General features: G+C 47.5%; 1 protein-coding gene across 2 annotated transcripts; it reads right to left on the bottom strand.

Annotated features, from left to right (window-relative positions):
• Positions 1–328: 328 nt before the first annotated feature.
• Positions 329–15,530, bottom strand: KLC4 (kinesin light chain 4). Of its 2 annotated transcripts, none has more exons than XM_037842141.1 (16): positions 15,456–15,530; positions 13,587–13,870; positions 12,886–13,116; positions 11,434–11,515; positions 10,946–11,165; positions 10,385–10,472; positions 9,288–9,389; positions 8,879–9,052; positions 8,454–8,553; positions 8,203–8,255; positions 7,922–7,992; positions 7,638–7,746; positions 2,184–2,324; positions 1,806–1,921; positions 1,419–1,482; positions 329–769 (listed from the first exon to the last, which is right to left on the bottom strand). In XM_037842141.1, the coding sequence occupies exons 1-16, from the start codon at positions 15,511–15,513 to the stop codon at positions 719–721; spliced, it is 1,944 nt and encodes a 647-aa protein (XP_037698069.1). In that variant the 5' UTR covers positions 15,514–15,530; the 3' UTR covers positions 329–718. The 2 variants fall into 2 exon arrangements, with proteins under 2 accessions (XP_037698069.1, XP_037698068.1); XM_037842140.1 differs by lacking the exon at positions 15,456–15,530 and adding an exon at positions 14,531–15,439.
• Positions 15,531–15,532: the final 2 nt, after the last annotated feature.

The following is a 15,532-nucleotide window of genomic DNA, read 5'->3' on the forward strand; positions in this document are numbered from 1 at the left end:
GCTGGGAGGAGGAAAGGCAACCACAGAGGGCCCCACAGGCCAGGAACAGTGGCGCCAGGACTCCAGGGTCTGGCCACATGGCCACCACATGTCCCCAACAACCCAGTTCACAGCACCTTCTCCTTGGGTTGTGGGCCTCCTCCCCCATCCCCCAGATGCCTTCCTGCAGGCTCTGCTGGACAGGATACAAACGGGAAAGGAAGAGAGGAGAGATCCAAGAATCAACACTCCTCCTGTTGCCCCATCCATCACTGCCCCTCCTGGTTTTTCTGTGAAGGGCCCCAACATAACCCCTGCTTCCTACCCTCTTCAATCAGGACTCAACTGGCAGAATGGTTACCTGATTCTTTTATTTAAGTGAAATACATGGACCTGAAGTGAGGCAGCTGAGGGGAACAAGAGGCCAGGGCAAGGGGGCTTGGTTGCTCAGCCCCCAAAACCTGTGACAGAGAAACCAACAGCAGGCTGCATTTCTGAGGTGTATACCTGCTTCTTACCCGCCTTGGGGGCCTCAGAGCTAGCAACTCTAGAGGACCACAGGGTGGGGAGAGGGTGTCCTGAGAGTCCTTCCTGAGGAGGGAGCAGAGACCCTAAGGGCAGCAGCAATCCCCTGGTTAAGCTGCTCCCCCTTCACTGTCCCACCTTGGGGTGGGGAAGAGCCAGGAGCAATGGGGAATGCTGTGGAGGGACCCAGCAGGCCTGGGGAATGGATTGAATGTCAGCTGCTAGAAGACAGGTTCATGGTACTGGCACTGAGGCCCCGAGAGACCTGAAATAGACAACATCTGCACATCAGCCCAGGGACCTCAGTCTCCCGAAGAATGTTCCCTGGAGTCCATTTATTTCATGGCTGCAGTCTATCTCTGAACCTAGGATTGAGCCTGTATAACTTCAGCCCCAAGCTCTGGGACTTTGTTTAGACTCTGCTAGAATGTTCCTGGAGGTCAGAATCTAATGGAGAAAATACCTGGAAAAGTCTTGTGAGTGCTGGCATATACTCTGAATGTGCTGATGCAAGTGGTCATTCCCCATTAAAATGCCCTTAGTGTTCTCTCAAATGGAGAGTATTTTTTTTTCTTTTTCCCTTCTCATCCACTACTTAGTTCCCAAGGTAAGAAGTATGGTGGCAGCAGGAGGAAGAGCAATTAGTACGAATCATTCTTGACTTATTCGTAATTCCAAAAAACAGTCTAGAGACTGTCAATCGCTATTCCTCTCTTGATTAACTTATTTGCTACTAACTCTGACCTGAAACTGTCCCCCCAATAAGCTGTCTGCCTGATTCCTGATGACTCCAAGCCCCTGGCTGGAGTCTTCATCCCAGATGACTCTCCCCATCTCCCCTAACTCCCACAGGGTTTGTCTGCTGTTTTCCTTTCTGTCTCATCCACCAATATGCTCCCAAGCACTGCTCTCACCTGGAGGGGTGCTGCACTGGGTTGGTTCAGATAGTTTAAGGAGGCTGCCCGCTTCATGTTGCTGCTACAATGGAAAAAGAAAAATTGAGAACTCTCCTCTTGAGTGGCCCTAAAGATGCACGCCTCTTTGGTACTGTCACCCAAGGCACAGCCTCCCACCATCCCCCACACCCATACACACACTCTCTTCATCAGTAACCAGGATCTCCTCTGAAACCCTCATTCCCCCACCTGGTGTCACTAGATTACCTGAACTTTTATCTCCACGGCATCCCTGACCTACCCCATGGAGAGACCCAAGGCACTTCTCCAGAGATCTGGGGCCAAGAGGAGTTGGAAGCAAGGGCTTACTTGCCTGCTTTGCCATATCTCAACCTCACTGCGTACCTGGAGGGCCGGGGCTCGTTGCCCTGAAGCTTCCTCACTAGGAGCTCACTGCTTCGACGAAGCACGTCCCGGATCTTGCCCAGAGAACCACTCCTTTGTAGGGTCCCACTGCCATCCTGTGGGGGAGGGATGGGCAACTAAAGAAACCTCATGCAGACTGGCTTCTAAGTCTACTTCTGCCTTTTATTGAAAACAAGAGCCTTGTCAAAAGCAGGCTCCCAGACATCGCCCCAATAGGAAAGGGTTTTAACAGGACAAAATGGGGATCACATGCCCTCAAATCCTGCATGAGCCTGGAGAAAGAAGACAGGCTCAAAGCCTCTCAGTGCCAGTAGCAAGAGTGGGCAGGAGAGATCAAGGGACAATGATCAGACTTACCCCTGACCATTCCACAGCCACAGAGGCATCTTCACCTCCCTCAAATTTCACGCTGCCCCCAGGACCCTCCTGGGAGGTCCTTCCACCGTCACCCTCACCAAGCAGCTCTGCCACCTTGGTCTGGCTGATGGGGTCAGTGCCCTGGAAGGCAACAGAAGGAGTTGGGACTTCCCACCCTTTAACTCCTCAGGATGGGGTTCTCAAACTGTTTGACCATCAGCTACTGCAAGGAAAACATTTTACCTTGTGATGTCCCAGTATATACATACTGGAACACCTTTACTATTTGTAATGTATTTGATATATACAGATATGTATACATTTTTAGCCATGACCTATACTGAATTGATTTCATGACCCACTAATGAGTTAAGACCCATAATTTGAGAAACTCTGACTTAGGGCTCCCCTCAACCCCCTCACCCACACCACCTATGCCTCTCCTAAATAGATTCTTCAAAGTTCAGCTTGTGAAAGGGCAGGGCTTCCCCTTTAATATTCCCATTTAGTGAAGTAAATCTTGAACCTGCAGTCCTGTTCGCAAAGGACAGATGGGGGTGGTGTGTAAGAAGACTGTTAAAAACAAGCATAAGGAGAGGACTGTGGGAAGATGGTAGAGTAGGAAGCTTCAGGAGTCAGTCCCTCTGTGCTGGTTTGGATGTATTATATCCCCCAAAACGCCATTATCTTTGATGCAGTTTTGTGTGGGCAGGAAACACATTGGTGTTGATTGGTTTGATGATTTTTGATTGATGTTTCCGTGGAGATGTGATCACTCAACTGTGGGCGAGATCCTTCACTGGATAATTTCCATGGAGGTGTGGCCCCGCCCATTCAGTATGGGCCTTGATTAGTTTACTGGGGCACTATATAAGCTCAGACAGGAGTGAGCTTGCTACAGCCAAGAGGGACATTTTGAAGAATGCATGGAAGCTAAGAGAGGAGCTGAAGCTTACAGAGACATTTTGGAGATGGCCTTTGAAAGCAGACTTTTGCTCCAGAAAAGCTAAGAGAGGACAAATGCCCCCAAGAGCAACTGAGAGTGAAATTTTGGAGAGAAGCTGAAGCCTAGAGAGGAACGTCCTGGGAGACAGCCATTTTGAACTCTGGAGCAGAAGCCAAACATGTGCCTTCCCAGCTAACAGAGGTTTTCCGGATGCCATTGGCCATCCTTCAGTGAAGGTACCCCTTTACCTTGGACACTTTATGGCCTTAAGACTGTAACTTTGTAACCAAATAAACCACCTTATAAAAGCCAATCCATCTCTTGTGTTTCGCATTCTGGCAGCATTGGCAAACTAAAACACCCTCCACCAAAACAACTATTGAACTGGTAGGAACTGTCTGAATCAACTATTTTGAAACTCTGAAGACTAGTGTTACACAGTTCAGCATCCAGGGAAGAGCTTAAGGAAGAAGCTAGTAAGTTGCAGTAAATACTGGTGAATTTCACCCTTCTTGTGGTGGTTACCATCTGTCATCCCCCAACTCCATGGCAGGCAGCAGTGAGGACTGCAGCCCTGGCTCCTGGTACAACTTGCTGGTGCCAGGGTGGGCTGCCTAGGCATCCAAAATCCAAGGGGTGGAGGGGCTGTGCATGGTCTGATCACTGATCACTGCTTTACATCAGCTACTTTAGATAGCTGGGGGACTGACACTGAGCATGGCCATTACTCCAACACCTCCCCCACCCCCAAGGTAAAAATGGCAGAGGACTCTTAAAGAGGCAGTACTCTTCCCCCCCCCCCCTTTTCTTTCCATTCCCCATTTGGGAGAAAAAATAGTTTGGAAAAAACGCAAACTGATGACTCTAGCTCTCAACAACAACAACTACAAAATATACCTAGCACTCCCAGAAGAGTGGGAGGACTAGATTTCCAAAGCAAAACATAATATTCAGAATGTCTGGTTATCAACAAAAAAAATTCAAAAACACACAGAGACAGGGAGATATGTCCCATTCACAGGAAAAAAAGAACTTAACAGAAACCATCCCTGAGGAAGCTCATACACTGCAACTATTAGTCAAAGGCTAATCAACTGTCTTAAATAAGTTCAATGAACTAAAGGAATCCATATACAACGAACTAAAGGAAATTAAGAAAATGTTGTCTGAGCAAAATCAAGAGCTGGAAATTATAAAAAAGGAACCGAACAGAAAATGTGGAGTTGAAAAGTATAGTAATTGAAATGAAAAAATCAGATGGATTCAACAGCAGATTTGAATAGGCAGAAGAAAGGACCAGTGAACTTGAAGATGAGGCAATTAAAATTACCCAGTGGGAAGAGCAGAAAGAAAAGATAATGATGAAAAAGGAATGAGCCTGAGGGACCTGTGAGACACCATCAAGTATACCAACAAAGGCAACATTGGAGTCCCAAAAGAACGAGAGAGAGAGAAAGGAGCAGAAAATGTATTTGAAGAAATAATGGCCAAAAACTTCCAAAATCCGATGAAAGACATGAATATACACATCCAAGAAACTCAACAAACACCATGCAGGAAAGACTCTAAGAGATCTAACCAAGCCAGATTATAGTGAAATTGTCAAAATCCAAAGACAAAGAGAAGATTTTGAAAGGAGCAAGAGAGAAGCGGCTTTCCACATACAAGGAATCCCCAATAATATTAATAGCAGATTTCTCATCAGAAACCATGGAGGCCAGAAAACAGTAGGATGGCATATTTAAAGTCCTTAAATTAAAGAACAAAAACAACAACAACAAAAAAAACTGTCAACCAAGAATTCTATACCCAGAAAAATTATCTTTCAAAAAATGAAGGAGACTCTCCTCTATGTGGGATGTGACTTTCAGAGGTACAAGTCTCCTTGGAAGTGTGGGACTATGACTCCCAGGGATGAGTCTGGCCCTGGCATCATGGGATTGACAATGCCTTCTTGACCAAAAGGGGGGAAAGAAATACAACAAAATAAGGTTTCAGTGGGTAAGAGATTTCAAATAGAGTTAAGAGGTCATTTTGGAGATTACTCTTATGCAAGCTTCATCCAGATAATGCAAATTGCCATGGTATACCAAGTCCCAACCAACAGTATTCCTGAAAACCCTAAAGAAAACCCAGGGCTCTATCTAAGACTCTATAAAAGTTTTACTTACTAAGGTTATTTTTCAGAAACTTAAAGCCTCCAGACTGTTGCTATGCCAGATAAGCCGTGACACTTAGAGGTACCAGTCTCTCCCAGAACATCAACCACTTGCATTCTCCTATCCCTTACTGTCAATACCCCTTTTCAACATGAAGAAGTTACAATGGTCACTGTCCAAATATCCCTGAAGATTGAGAGAATGCTCAAATGAGAGGGACAAGTTGTAACAGAGAAGTTAGGATTCAACAAATGATTATGACTACTGACTCATTATATAGATATTTGTTTTTAGTTTCTAGAGTATTAGAACAGCCCAAGGAAATATCTCAAATTGTGGAACTGTAACACATAGCATACTTTGATATTTGCTCTATAAACTACTTGTTAAACTGTGCTTCGAAAATTATCCCTTTTCTGCATATATGTTATATTTCACAATAAAAAAATGTTTTTAAAAAATGAGGAAGAGATTAAGACATTTACAGAGAAACAAAAGCTGGAGGAGTTAATTGCCAGAAGACCTGACCTACAAGAAATGTTAAAGGGAGTCCTTCAGGCTAAAATAAAAGGACACTAGACAGTAGCTTGAAGCCATAAGAGAAATAAAGAACACTGGTAAAGGTAACTATACAGGTAAGTATAAAATCCTGTATTATTGTACTTTTGTTTTATAACTGCTTTTTCCTGCCTATATGGATTAACAGATAAATATGTAAAATAACATTTTAAATCTATGATTTGTACATACAATATAACTATGTAATCTGAACCAATAAAAATATAAAGGGGGGAACAGAGATACATAGAAATAGAGTTTGTATACTACTGAATCTAGGTTGGTACTAATTGAACTAGGTTGTTATTAGTTTAAGACCATATATCTGATAAGGGTTTAATGTCAAGAATATATAAACAACTCCTACAACTCAACAACAAAAAGACAAACAACTCAATTAAAAAATGGGCCAAGGATGTGAATAGACATTCTCCAAAGAAGATATTCAAATGGCCGGTAAGTATATGAGAAGATGCTCAATATCATTAACCATTAAAGAAATGCAAATTGATACTATGATGGATACCACTTCATACCTACTGGGATGGCTATTATTTTTAAAAGACTGAAAATAAGTGTTAATGAGGGTGTGGAGAAATAGGAACCCTCATACATTGCTGGTGAGAATGTAAAATGATGCAGGCACTATGGAAAACCTTTTGGCAGTTCCTCAGAAAGTTAAACATAGAATTACCATAGGACTCAGCAATTCTACTCCTAGATATATACCCCAAAGACTTGAAAGCAGTGACTCAGATATCTGTACACCAGTGTTCATTACAGCGTTATTCGCAATAGCCAAAAGGTAGAAGCAACCCAAATGTCCATCAACAGATGAATGGACAGACAAAATGTGGTATTTCCACAAAATGGAATATTATTTAGCTGTTAAAAGAAGTGAAGTCACTTCCTTTTTCCAGTATAAGGACAGATGAGTAGAAAAAAATGGGGACAAAAAGTGAATGACTAATAGAAGGGGGTAGGGGGTATGGGATGTTTTAGGTGTTCTTTTTTACTTTCATTTTTATTTTATTTTATTTTATCTTTGGAGTAATGAATGTGTTCAAGGGCTGATTGTGGTGATGAATGCACAACTATATGATGATACTGTAAACAACTGATTGTACAGTGTGGATGACTGTATGGTATGTGAATATATCCCAATAAAATTTCAGGGGGGAAAAAGCAGCATAAAATCATTAAAAAACAAGGTGAAAAGGGAAAAGAAAGAAAAGAAGTGAAGTGCTGATACATGCTACAACATAGATGAACCTTGAAGACATCATGTTGTGTGAAATCAGCCAGACATAAAAGGACAAATACTGTATGATTTCTCTTATAAGAAATACTTAGTCAATTCATAGAGACAGAGAGAAAAACAGTGGTTACCAGGGGTTGGGGCAGAGTGGAATGAGATGGTGAAAATAGTCTGGAAATAGTGGTGAAAGTTACACAGCACTGTCAATGAACTTAATGTCATAGAACTGTCCACTTAAAACAGTTAAGATGATTTTTATGTTTTGTCTAAGTTACCACAATTAAAAAAAGGCATATGCTATGCCACGTCAGAAAGAGGAAGTTAGTTTTTAAAATATTGTGATGAAAAATGTGTAAGAAAACAGTCAATCTCCAAAAAAAAAACAAGCATAAGACTGCCTTGCTTTCCTGTCCCTCCTGCCCTCCTTATCAGCCTCTCCTCTTATTCTTGGGAGCCTCCCAAGGAGCCTCAGTGGTCCCCCATTCCCTTGGGCCCTTCCTTCCCCTGATATCCTTCCCCTCTGGGTCTCTGACCTGTTTCCGGGAACGAAGGGCACATTCCTCCAGGGTCTCAGCTGCCTCCAGCTTTCCCTGACGCCTATACAGAGCTCCTAGGTTCCTCAGAGTAGTGTTCACTGTGGGGCTGAGACCAGGAAAGGAAGAGAGGATGGGTTCAGAACAGGAAGCAGGAGAGAGAGGGTGCAGAGCTTAGACCCCAGAAGGCCAGAGGGAAGAAGGGAAAAGGTCCAGGAGGGGGGGATCAGGGTGTGGATGGTGGGCTCAGAGGAAAAGCTGGCTTCTAAGTGGCAGCAGCTCACCTGCTCACTTTGCAGGCCTTGTACCAGCCTCCATACTCAGCATAGGGTGTGCCACCGTCACGATGCTGGCTCTGCAGGACAACAGATGGGCAAGGGTGCCAGAGATGAGAGGATCAAGGAGCTGGGGCACAAGGTGGCAGGGAGGTAGGGTGTAGGCTGGGCTGGGAGGGCGCCATGCATTGGGGGCTGGTGCTCAGATGGGAAGTGAGGGGCTGGCTTAGTGCAAGGAGTAACATAGAGTCCCAGTAGCCTCAGGCTCCCAGGCTGGGCCCTCCACTTACTTTGCTCATTTCTTCCCGCTCCTCTGCATGCATCCAGATGGGCTTGTGGTCATCTGGGGGTGATACATGGGGTGGGGTGGGGAGGTTAGAGAACTGAGATGGACATTATGAGGGGAGCCAAGGCCCAGAGACCGACAGGGCTGGACTAAAGAGGTCCGGCTCCCCCTGGAAATCACTGTGGCCAACCCCCACCTTTTGTCTGCCTTTCCCTTCCTCCCTGCAGCCCCCTCCCCCAGGCCCTTACCACTCACCATCCACAGATCCAAACTCCTGCACATGAGCACGGGTCAGGATCTCTTTGTATAGTGTCTCAGCCTCAGCATATTTGCCCTGTTTCAGGTAACAGGAAGCCTGGAAGGCAGGAAGGCAAAAACACAGGAGCAAGAGATGGAGACGGTCTTAGCCAGGCTAAAGGATTTCCACTTCTTGACCTCTTTATGACTTTGCCCTGAGAGCCTCCTTACACCCCCTGTTCTAGCTGCAGGATCAACGGTATTCCCACTCCACCCCCAAGGGGTTATGGAACTTCTGCCCTCCCACTGGAATGAAGCAGACCCCTCACTCCTAAAGGCAGCCCCAGAGATGGGCATAAAGGGGAAGACGGTAGTATACCAGACTATGATGCTTTCAATTCCAGGACCCCTCTTTCCACCCAGTTTGCCCCCTCCTCCCTTACCAGGTTGTTCTTGGTCCGGGCTACGTTAGGGTTGTCTGGCCCTAGCCGCCCCTCATAGATGGCCAGCGCCCGCTGGTAATAGCGCTCCACGGCCTCATACTTGCCCTGATTCTGGCATAACAGGGCCAGATTGTTCAGCTGCTTGGCTACATCTGGGTGGTCAATGCCCAGGACCTGGTGGGAAGCAAAGGAGCCAACAAATGGCTATGTTCGTGTGTCTGTGTGCACTCATGCATGCACATGTGGGGAGGACAGGGAAAGGAATGATGGAAGCAGGAACAAGGCAGAGAAAGGGAGATGATATTTAAAAAAAGAGAGAGAGACAGTTGAGGGAGAAGGGTAGACCAGAAGGAGAGACGATGGAGAAGGGGTCACAGTGACAAAAAAAGAAGAGAGAGTGCGTGGGCACCTTTTCTCTAATCTCTAATGCACGCTGGCATAGTGGTTCCGCCTCCTTGTATTTGCCCCTTTTTCCATAGAGCACAGCCAGATTGTTGAGTGTGGCAGCCACCTACAAAGAGAGACTTGTCCCCATCAGATGCTGATGCCTGCAAAGGACCTACAAGGATCTGACACCAGGCAGGTTCCCCATGTTGCACAACCCCAAGGGGCTGGGGGATGGGGAAACTGCTGAATAAGATAGGTCTGAGGTTCACTATGGGGGTGTTATCGCCCCCTAGAGGGATTTGTGAAAATTTCTGGGGGTGTTTTTTGTTTGTCATGAAGATTGGGGGTACTACTACCTTTGGGGAAGTAAGAATGCTACAGATGTTCTACATGTGTGGGACAGCTCTGCCAACTTTTAAATGCCCTGCCAGACATTCAGACACTGAATGAATGCTTTGACATTTGGTGGGACATCAAGATAGGAGTTACATTTTCTGCGATCATCCCTGCCTATCATATGTCATAACGTAGGGAATTATTTTCATACAATTAGCTCATTTTTTAAAATACCCTATTTATCATTTTCTCCTCTTTGACAATCTATCATTTGTCTTGGTATCCTATCCCTTCTTAAGGTTATTTCTTTCTTTCTCTTATATCATATACAAATAAACTTGGCCGGCAATAACTTATTTTAACACTGGCTTTTAATCTAGTTCCATCTATGCTTCTGCTCTTTCATTTTTTTAATACTGCTTATATGGAATGGCTTCTTGTCTTCTTCTAAATTAAAGTATATTCATTATATATAACACTTTATATATGCTCTCTAACATAGTTGTACTCAATATTATTTTACTGTAAATTACTTTTCTTATTTCTCTTTTATATTAATTAGGGTATACTATTGACTTTTTTGGACATTTTATGTGTAGGTAGGTTATATTATCTATGAATTAAATATCAGGAAAATATACATCATAAAAGGGTCATTGGGTCTCAGAGAGTTGAGAACCACTGCGATCAGTGCCTGGGAGAAAGGAGTCCTCTTGCCTTGTTCCCTGAACACCCCTAGGGAGGGGTCAAGAGAGCATGGGGAAGAAAGCAGGGAATACTGACCGCAGGGTGGTCCCGGCCCAAGGTGTTCTCCCGGATGCTGAGGGCATCATTCAGCAGGTGGGCAGCTTCCTTATACTTATTCTGGTCCCTGGAAGAGGACAAAACAGATACAAGTTGCCTTGAACTCTGCCTTCAAGCCATTGCACTCCTTCCCTTCTTTGGGGAGTTGAGGTACATTTAGGCCCTGGAGACCTCATTTCCTTAGTAAGGAAGCCTAGTGTAGACAGTGAGGGAGGTTCACCAGGATGTAGAGCAATGCAACCCAGGATGAAGCCCCAGGTTATAGGAAGCAAGAGACAGAGAGAGCGAGAGACCCTCCCCAAAGGAGAGACTAAAGACGCAAAGAGCCTGAATGGTGAGCATTCCCTGAGGTGAAGGACACTGGTATAGTAAAAGGGAGAGTTCTAGTACATGAGAAAACACTTTAGTGGATAATATCTGGGAGGCCCAGCAGGGAGAAGAGGTACCCCGTGGAGAAAAAGAATGATGGAAGCCAAAGGACGGTTAAGGTGGGAATCCGGAGGAAGATTCCTGGCAATGGAGGCGGAGGGCAGTATTCACCGATACACCAAGGCAAGGATGTTGAGCATAGTAGCGACATCTGGGTGGCCACGGCCGGACGTACGCTCCAGGTCCTCTAGCGCCTGCTTGCAGAGTGGCACAGCCACCTCATAGCGACCCTGGGCTGCATACTGGATCACTAGGTTGTGCAGTGTCCGCAACCTTGCTGGGATCTCATATCCGCCCTGCTGGGCTGCTGCAGTGCCCTGGCCACGGGACACTAAGCCATCCCCCAAAAGGAACAGAAGACTGTCTCAAAGGACTCTTCCCTTCCATTTGCTGCCTGCCCTCCCCACCCCCACCCCAGGTCCTGTTCCCATGCCTGCATCCAACCCCCGACCACCTACCAGCCCCGGTCCCCACTCCATCTCCAGAGGAAATGGAGAACCTATTTCTGGATGGGGAGTATTCTGTATCCAGGGTGGACCACAGCTGGCACCAGCCTCCTGCTGCCCCTCTTCACCCTCCAACTCCAGAAGCAGACTCACAGCCATTGCTGGGGTCCTCTTCCTCCTCATTAGGGAAGAGGTCATCCAGGGAATCCTTTGTGGCGTCACCCTCCTTCTCCTCCTGGCAAGGAAGAAGCAGCATGTCAGGGCCAAGATATCCCCCAACAGCCTCTTCAGGAAGCCTTCTAAGCCATGGAAGGCCGGCATCTGGCCCAGATAACTTTAAACCTCTCTTGTTGCAAAACTCAGAGATGCTTCGGCCAAAATCTCATGACTTTCCCTTCCTTTTATATCCGGAAAGCTTCCTCCCAACTACTCTCATCCTCTAATCCCCCCTCCCTCCTCCTCAACTCTTGTAATTATAGCCCTGTGCCGAGCCCTGTGTGTTTACACTGATTACATGCCTGTCATGTCTCTCGGAGGGCAGGGAGTATGTGTGTCTGACCTTATTGACACGTACCCAAAGTCTCTAGCTCAGCCCTGTGCCCCTCACCTGCCACTACTCACTATGGACTTAGTGCCCACCCGTCACTGTCTAACCTACTTTCCACATTGGGCGAATCTGCTTCCCCCACCAGGAATTTCAGCCATGTACAAACACCTTAAACCAGCCTGCCCAGTCCACCAATCTGTGTCCTATGCAAGTCATCTCCTCACTGGATGTACCCGGGAGCCTTGTCTGTGACTTGCCATTCCCCCAACACTTTTCTAGAAAGCTCTGCCCTCCCCTCACCACCCATCAAAATCCATCCCAACTCCTAACCCATTCAAATTAAAAATCCAACCCAAATTCTACTTATTCTTGTCCCTCACCTCCTCTGTGAATCCTTCTCAGACCATTCCAGCCCTCAGGGACCTAGCTCCTTTATCTCCTTGGAATTCCTGCCACACTGACTAGATGCCTCATCCAACACTGAGCATTTGTTGCCCTGCATTGTCACATGTAACACAGCTTTGTCCCTGCATCTAAATTACACAGCACAAGAGGGCAGGAATTCTCTTTTATAGTTCTTTACATCTCCCCATGCACATCTTCTTGCATCGCATAAGGCACTGAGCTATATAAATGGCTGTTGAGTGAGGGTTAAATTTCATACATTTTGAGAGCAAACTTTAGGAGGGTCTTGCTCAACTGGACTATGCTTTCCCTAATTGTAGTACTTAGGCTTCCGGATTCAAGTTGTCCAGGTGCTTGTCTGACTCTAACTTCTGCTCCCAGAAACCTATAATTGTGAGAGCAGGAACTATGGCTGCCTCACTCACTGTTGCATCTCCAGCATAGTACACAGGGCCCACTACCTAGTAGACATTTAGTAGATTGAATGAGTGAACACTGTTTCCCCCTTTCTGTCACGTCAGGACTGACAGAGGAATTCTGCCAGATGGGGACAGGTTGGGTAGAGCTGCTGGCCCCCTCAGATGATGAGTCAACTTCCTCCACATTTGTGGTGACTCTCAGTTGCCCACTCCCAGTCAGCCCTGCCTGCTCACCGTGCTGTGCCCATCCTCGTCATACTGCCGCAGCTGCCCCAGGAACTCCAAGTGCTTCTTTTCCTCCTCCAGCTGAGCCACGGCCTGTTCACTGCGCTGCAGCCGCTGCTGGGTGCCTGCCAGCTCATCCCGAAGCCACTGGTTCTCCTGGCACAGCCTCCGCACCTGTGCTCGCAGCTTCTGTTTCTCTGACTCCACTGTGCTCAGATGGCTGGCTAGAGCCAGCATCACCTAGGTGGGCCCATCTAGTGAGCTCCAGACTCAAAACGGGAGTGCTCGGGGGTAAGCAGGAGGGGAGCCTACTGAGAGGCAGCAAGACTGGCAGCGGCACAAAAGGGCTAGGAGATACAGATCATGCCAGGGGTGGGTAGCAACGGCCCTAATTTCAACATATACCCTGAATCCAATTTCTCGCCACCTCCACTGCCACCACCCTGGACCAGCTTGTATTATTTGTCTCTCCCAACTCCATTGTAAGATATAAGACAGTAAAGATTTTTGGTTGTTGGGTTCCTTGATATATTTCCAGTCCCCGGAAAGTGCCTGATGTGTAGGAGAAGCTTAACAAATATTTACTGAATTAATGAATGAATGAATGCAGGCTTCCAGGATAAAGGGATCCCAATTGGCCCCAAACCTCTCATCTAACTCCTGCTCCCCTCTCCTCCTTGGTCCACTTCGCATCACCTCCACCATCTTACCTGGGCCTCACTTAGCCCCAGCTCAATATTTTCCATGGAGCGGCGCAGCTGCCGGGCCTTCTCATGCACCAGCCCTTCCTCATGGCCTCCCTGCTGCAAACACTCGATGGTTTGGGATAAGCTTTGCAGCACAGCCTGGTGTTCACTGTGCAGGGCCTCCAGCCCCTGGGTCACCAGCCGAGTGCTCCCCAGGATCTCCTCCTGGCTCAGCCGGTGCCCTGCAGGCTCATCCCGCTGCCCCAACACCAGGCCCGACATCCTTGCCAGGGGGGTCCTTGCCTGGGCTGGGGAAAAATAACAGAATTCAGCTGGGGCAACGGAGAGCAAAAGAAGGTCCAAGTGCAAGCACAAGAGAGTATGGGTGACCCTGTAGCTTAGTTGAGGGGAGAGAGACCAAAGGGGAGAGAGCCTACAACACTAATCACAAAGCTATGGATGTGGGCAAAGAGTTAGGGAGAGGAATTGAGTTGAACAGAGAAGAAAGACTAGAAGGAACAAAGGTGCTTAGAACTAGCAGAAGGATTAAGGACTTACAAACATTACAGAAAGGGAGTTGGAGAGAGCTTGGGTCAGGAAAAGGAATCAGCAGGCAAAAGAAAGCATTACGGGATTAACATTGGGCGTTTGGGAGGGCTGCAAAGAAAATAGGGTTAGAATAGACAGGATATAACCAGAAAAAGTGCCGAGATTTTGATAAAAGGGAAAGAATAGATTTCAAAGTTAAATCATGGAAGAACATAAAAAGAAGAAAACAGGAGCCTTCATATCTCAGGACCCAGGGGAGAGGACCCTGGAAGGTTCAAGGTATTCAGGCTATGTCAACCATGCAGCAAGACCCAGCATCTCCAAACTTGGTCAGCTCTGTATCTTTCCCCACTAGCCTCAAACCCATACTTCCCACCTTCTCAAAAGGGTCTTGTTTCTCAGCTTTGAAGTCCTCTTACCTGTATACAGAACAAAGTCCTTTGCTGCGGAGCTCAGGTCCAAGCCCGGAAGAAACTGCTCAGCAGCCAGGGATTCAGAAGGACCTGCCCTGCCCAAAGTCCAGAAGTCCAGGGTTCCCGCCCCCTCTCTCACCATTCACAGCCACCCAGAGGACACGGCATAGAGCCCCTCCCAGGACAAACACGTTCCCGTTGCCTACAGGTCTTTAAACACAACAGTGTCCTTCCTCGTTCCCCAAGCCAGCCTCCCACCCCAGCCCTAGGGAACTACTTTCTCCCAAGAAGGGAGCGAGGGAGAGATGTGATCAGAGACTTAAGGAGAGGGGTGTATCTGGGAAAGGGTGAGGAGGAAGACCTGCTCACTCCTGGCCCCACCACTTCCATGGCTTTGTTCCCCAGAGGCCAAGTTGGAGGAACTCCCAGGTCTCTGTCACAACCACCTACTAACAGACTCAGAAGAGTCACCTTAGGGTGCCTCCCAGTTGCCTGACGAATGGCAGGTCTGCTGAGCAGCTGCGGGATCACAGGGAAACGGGGAGCTGGGAATTGGTCTCCCGGGCTTGGCAATGGGGTTGAAGAGTGTCCCAGACTGTTGACCTGCCCTAGGGCCCAGGGTGGGGGGTCACAGGAGGTGGGTGGGGGCGGGGAGGAGTTAGAGTGAATGACCGAGGCCGCGGGCAAAGACCCCGCGGCCAGACGATCCCGAGGTCAGTGAGTGAGTTCGTCGCTCAGGGGGCGGGGCAGGTCGTCTGTCTGTCTGTCTGGATGCCGAGGGGCGGGGAAGAATGCGGTGGGCGGAGTTTTGGAGTCGGTGTGGAGTCGTGTGAGGTCGGTCGGAGGGGAGTTGTTCATCTGTCCAGAAGTGCGGGAATATGGGGTGGCGTGGCCCTCCACACTGTGCCCAAGAGATACCTCCAAGACTCACCCGCAGTCTCTCGGTCTGGCTGCCGCCCTTGCCGGTACTGCCCCTTTAAATCCATCATGGCTGCCGCTCGAGGCAAT

Source organism: Choloepus didactylus, chromosome 7 (genome assembly GCF_015220235.1).
Source record: "Choloepus didactylus isolate mChoDid1 chromosome 7, mChoDid1.pri, whole genome shotgun sequence".
In the NCBI taxonomy this organism is placed as follows: domain Eukaryota; kingdom Metazoa; phylum Chordata; class Mammalia; order Pilosa; family Megalonychidae; genus Choloepus; species Choloepus didactylus.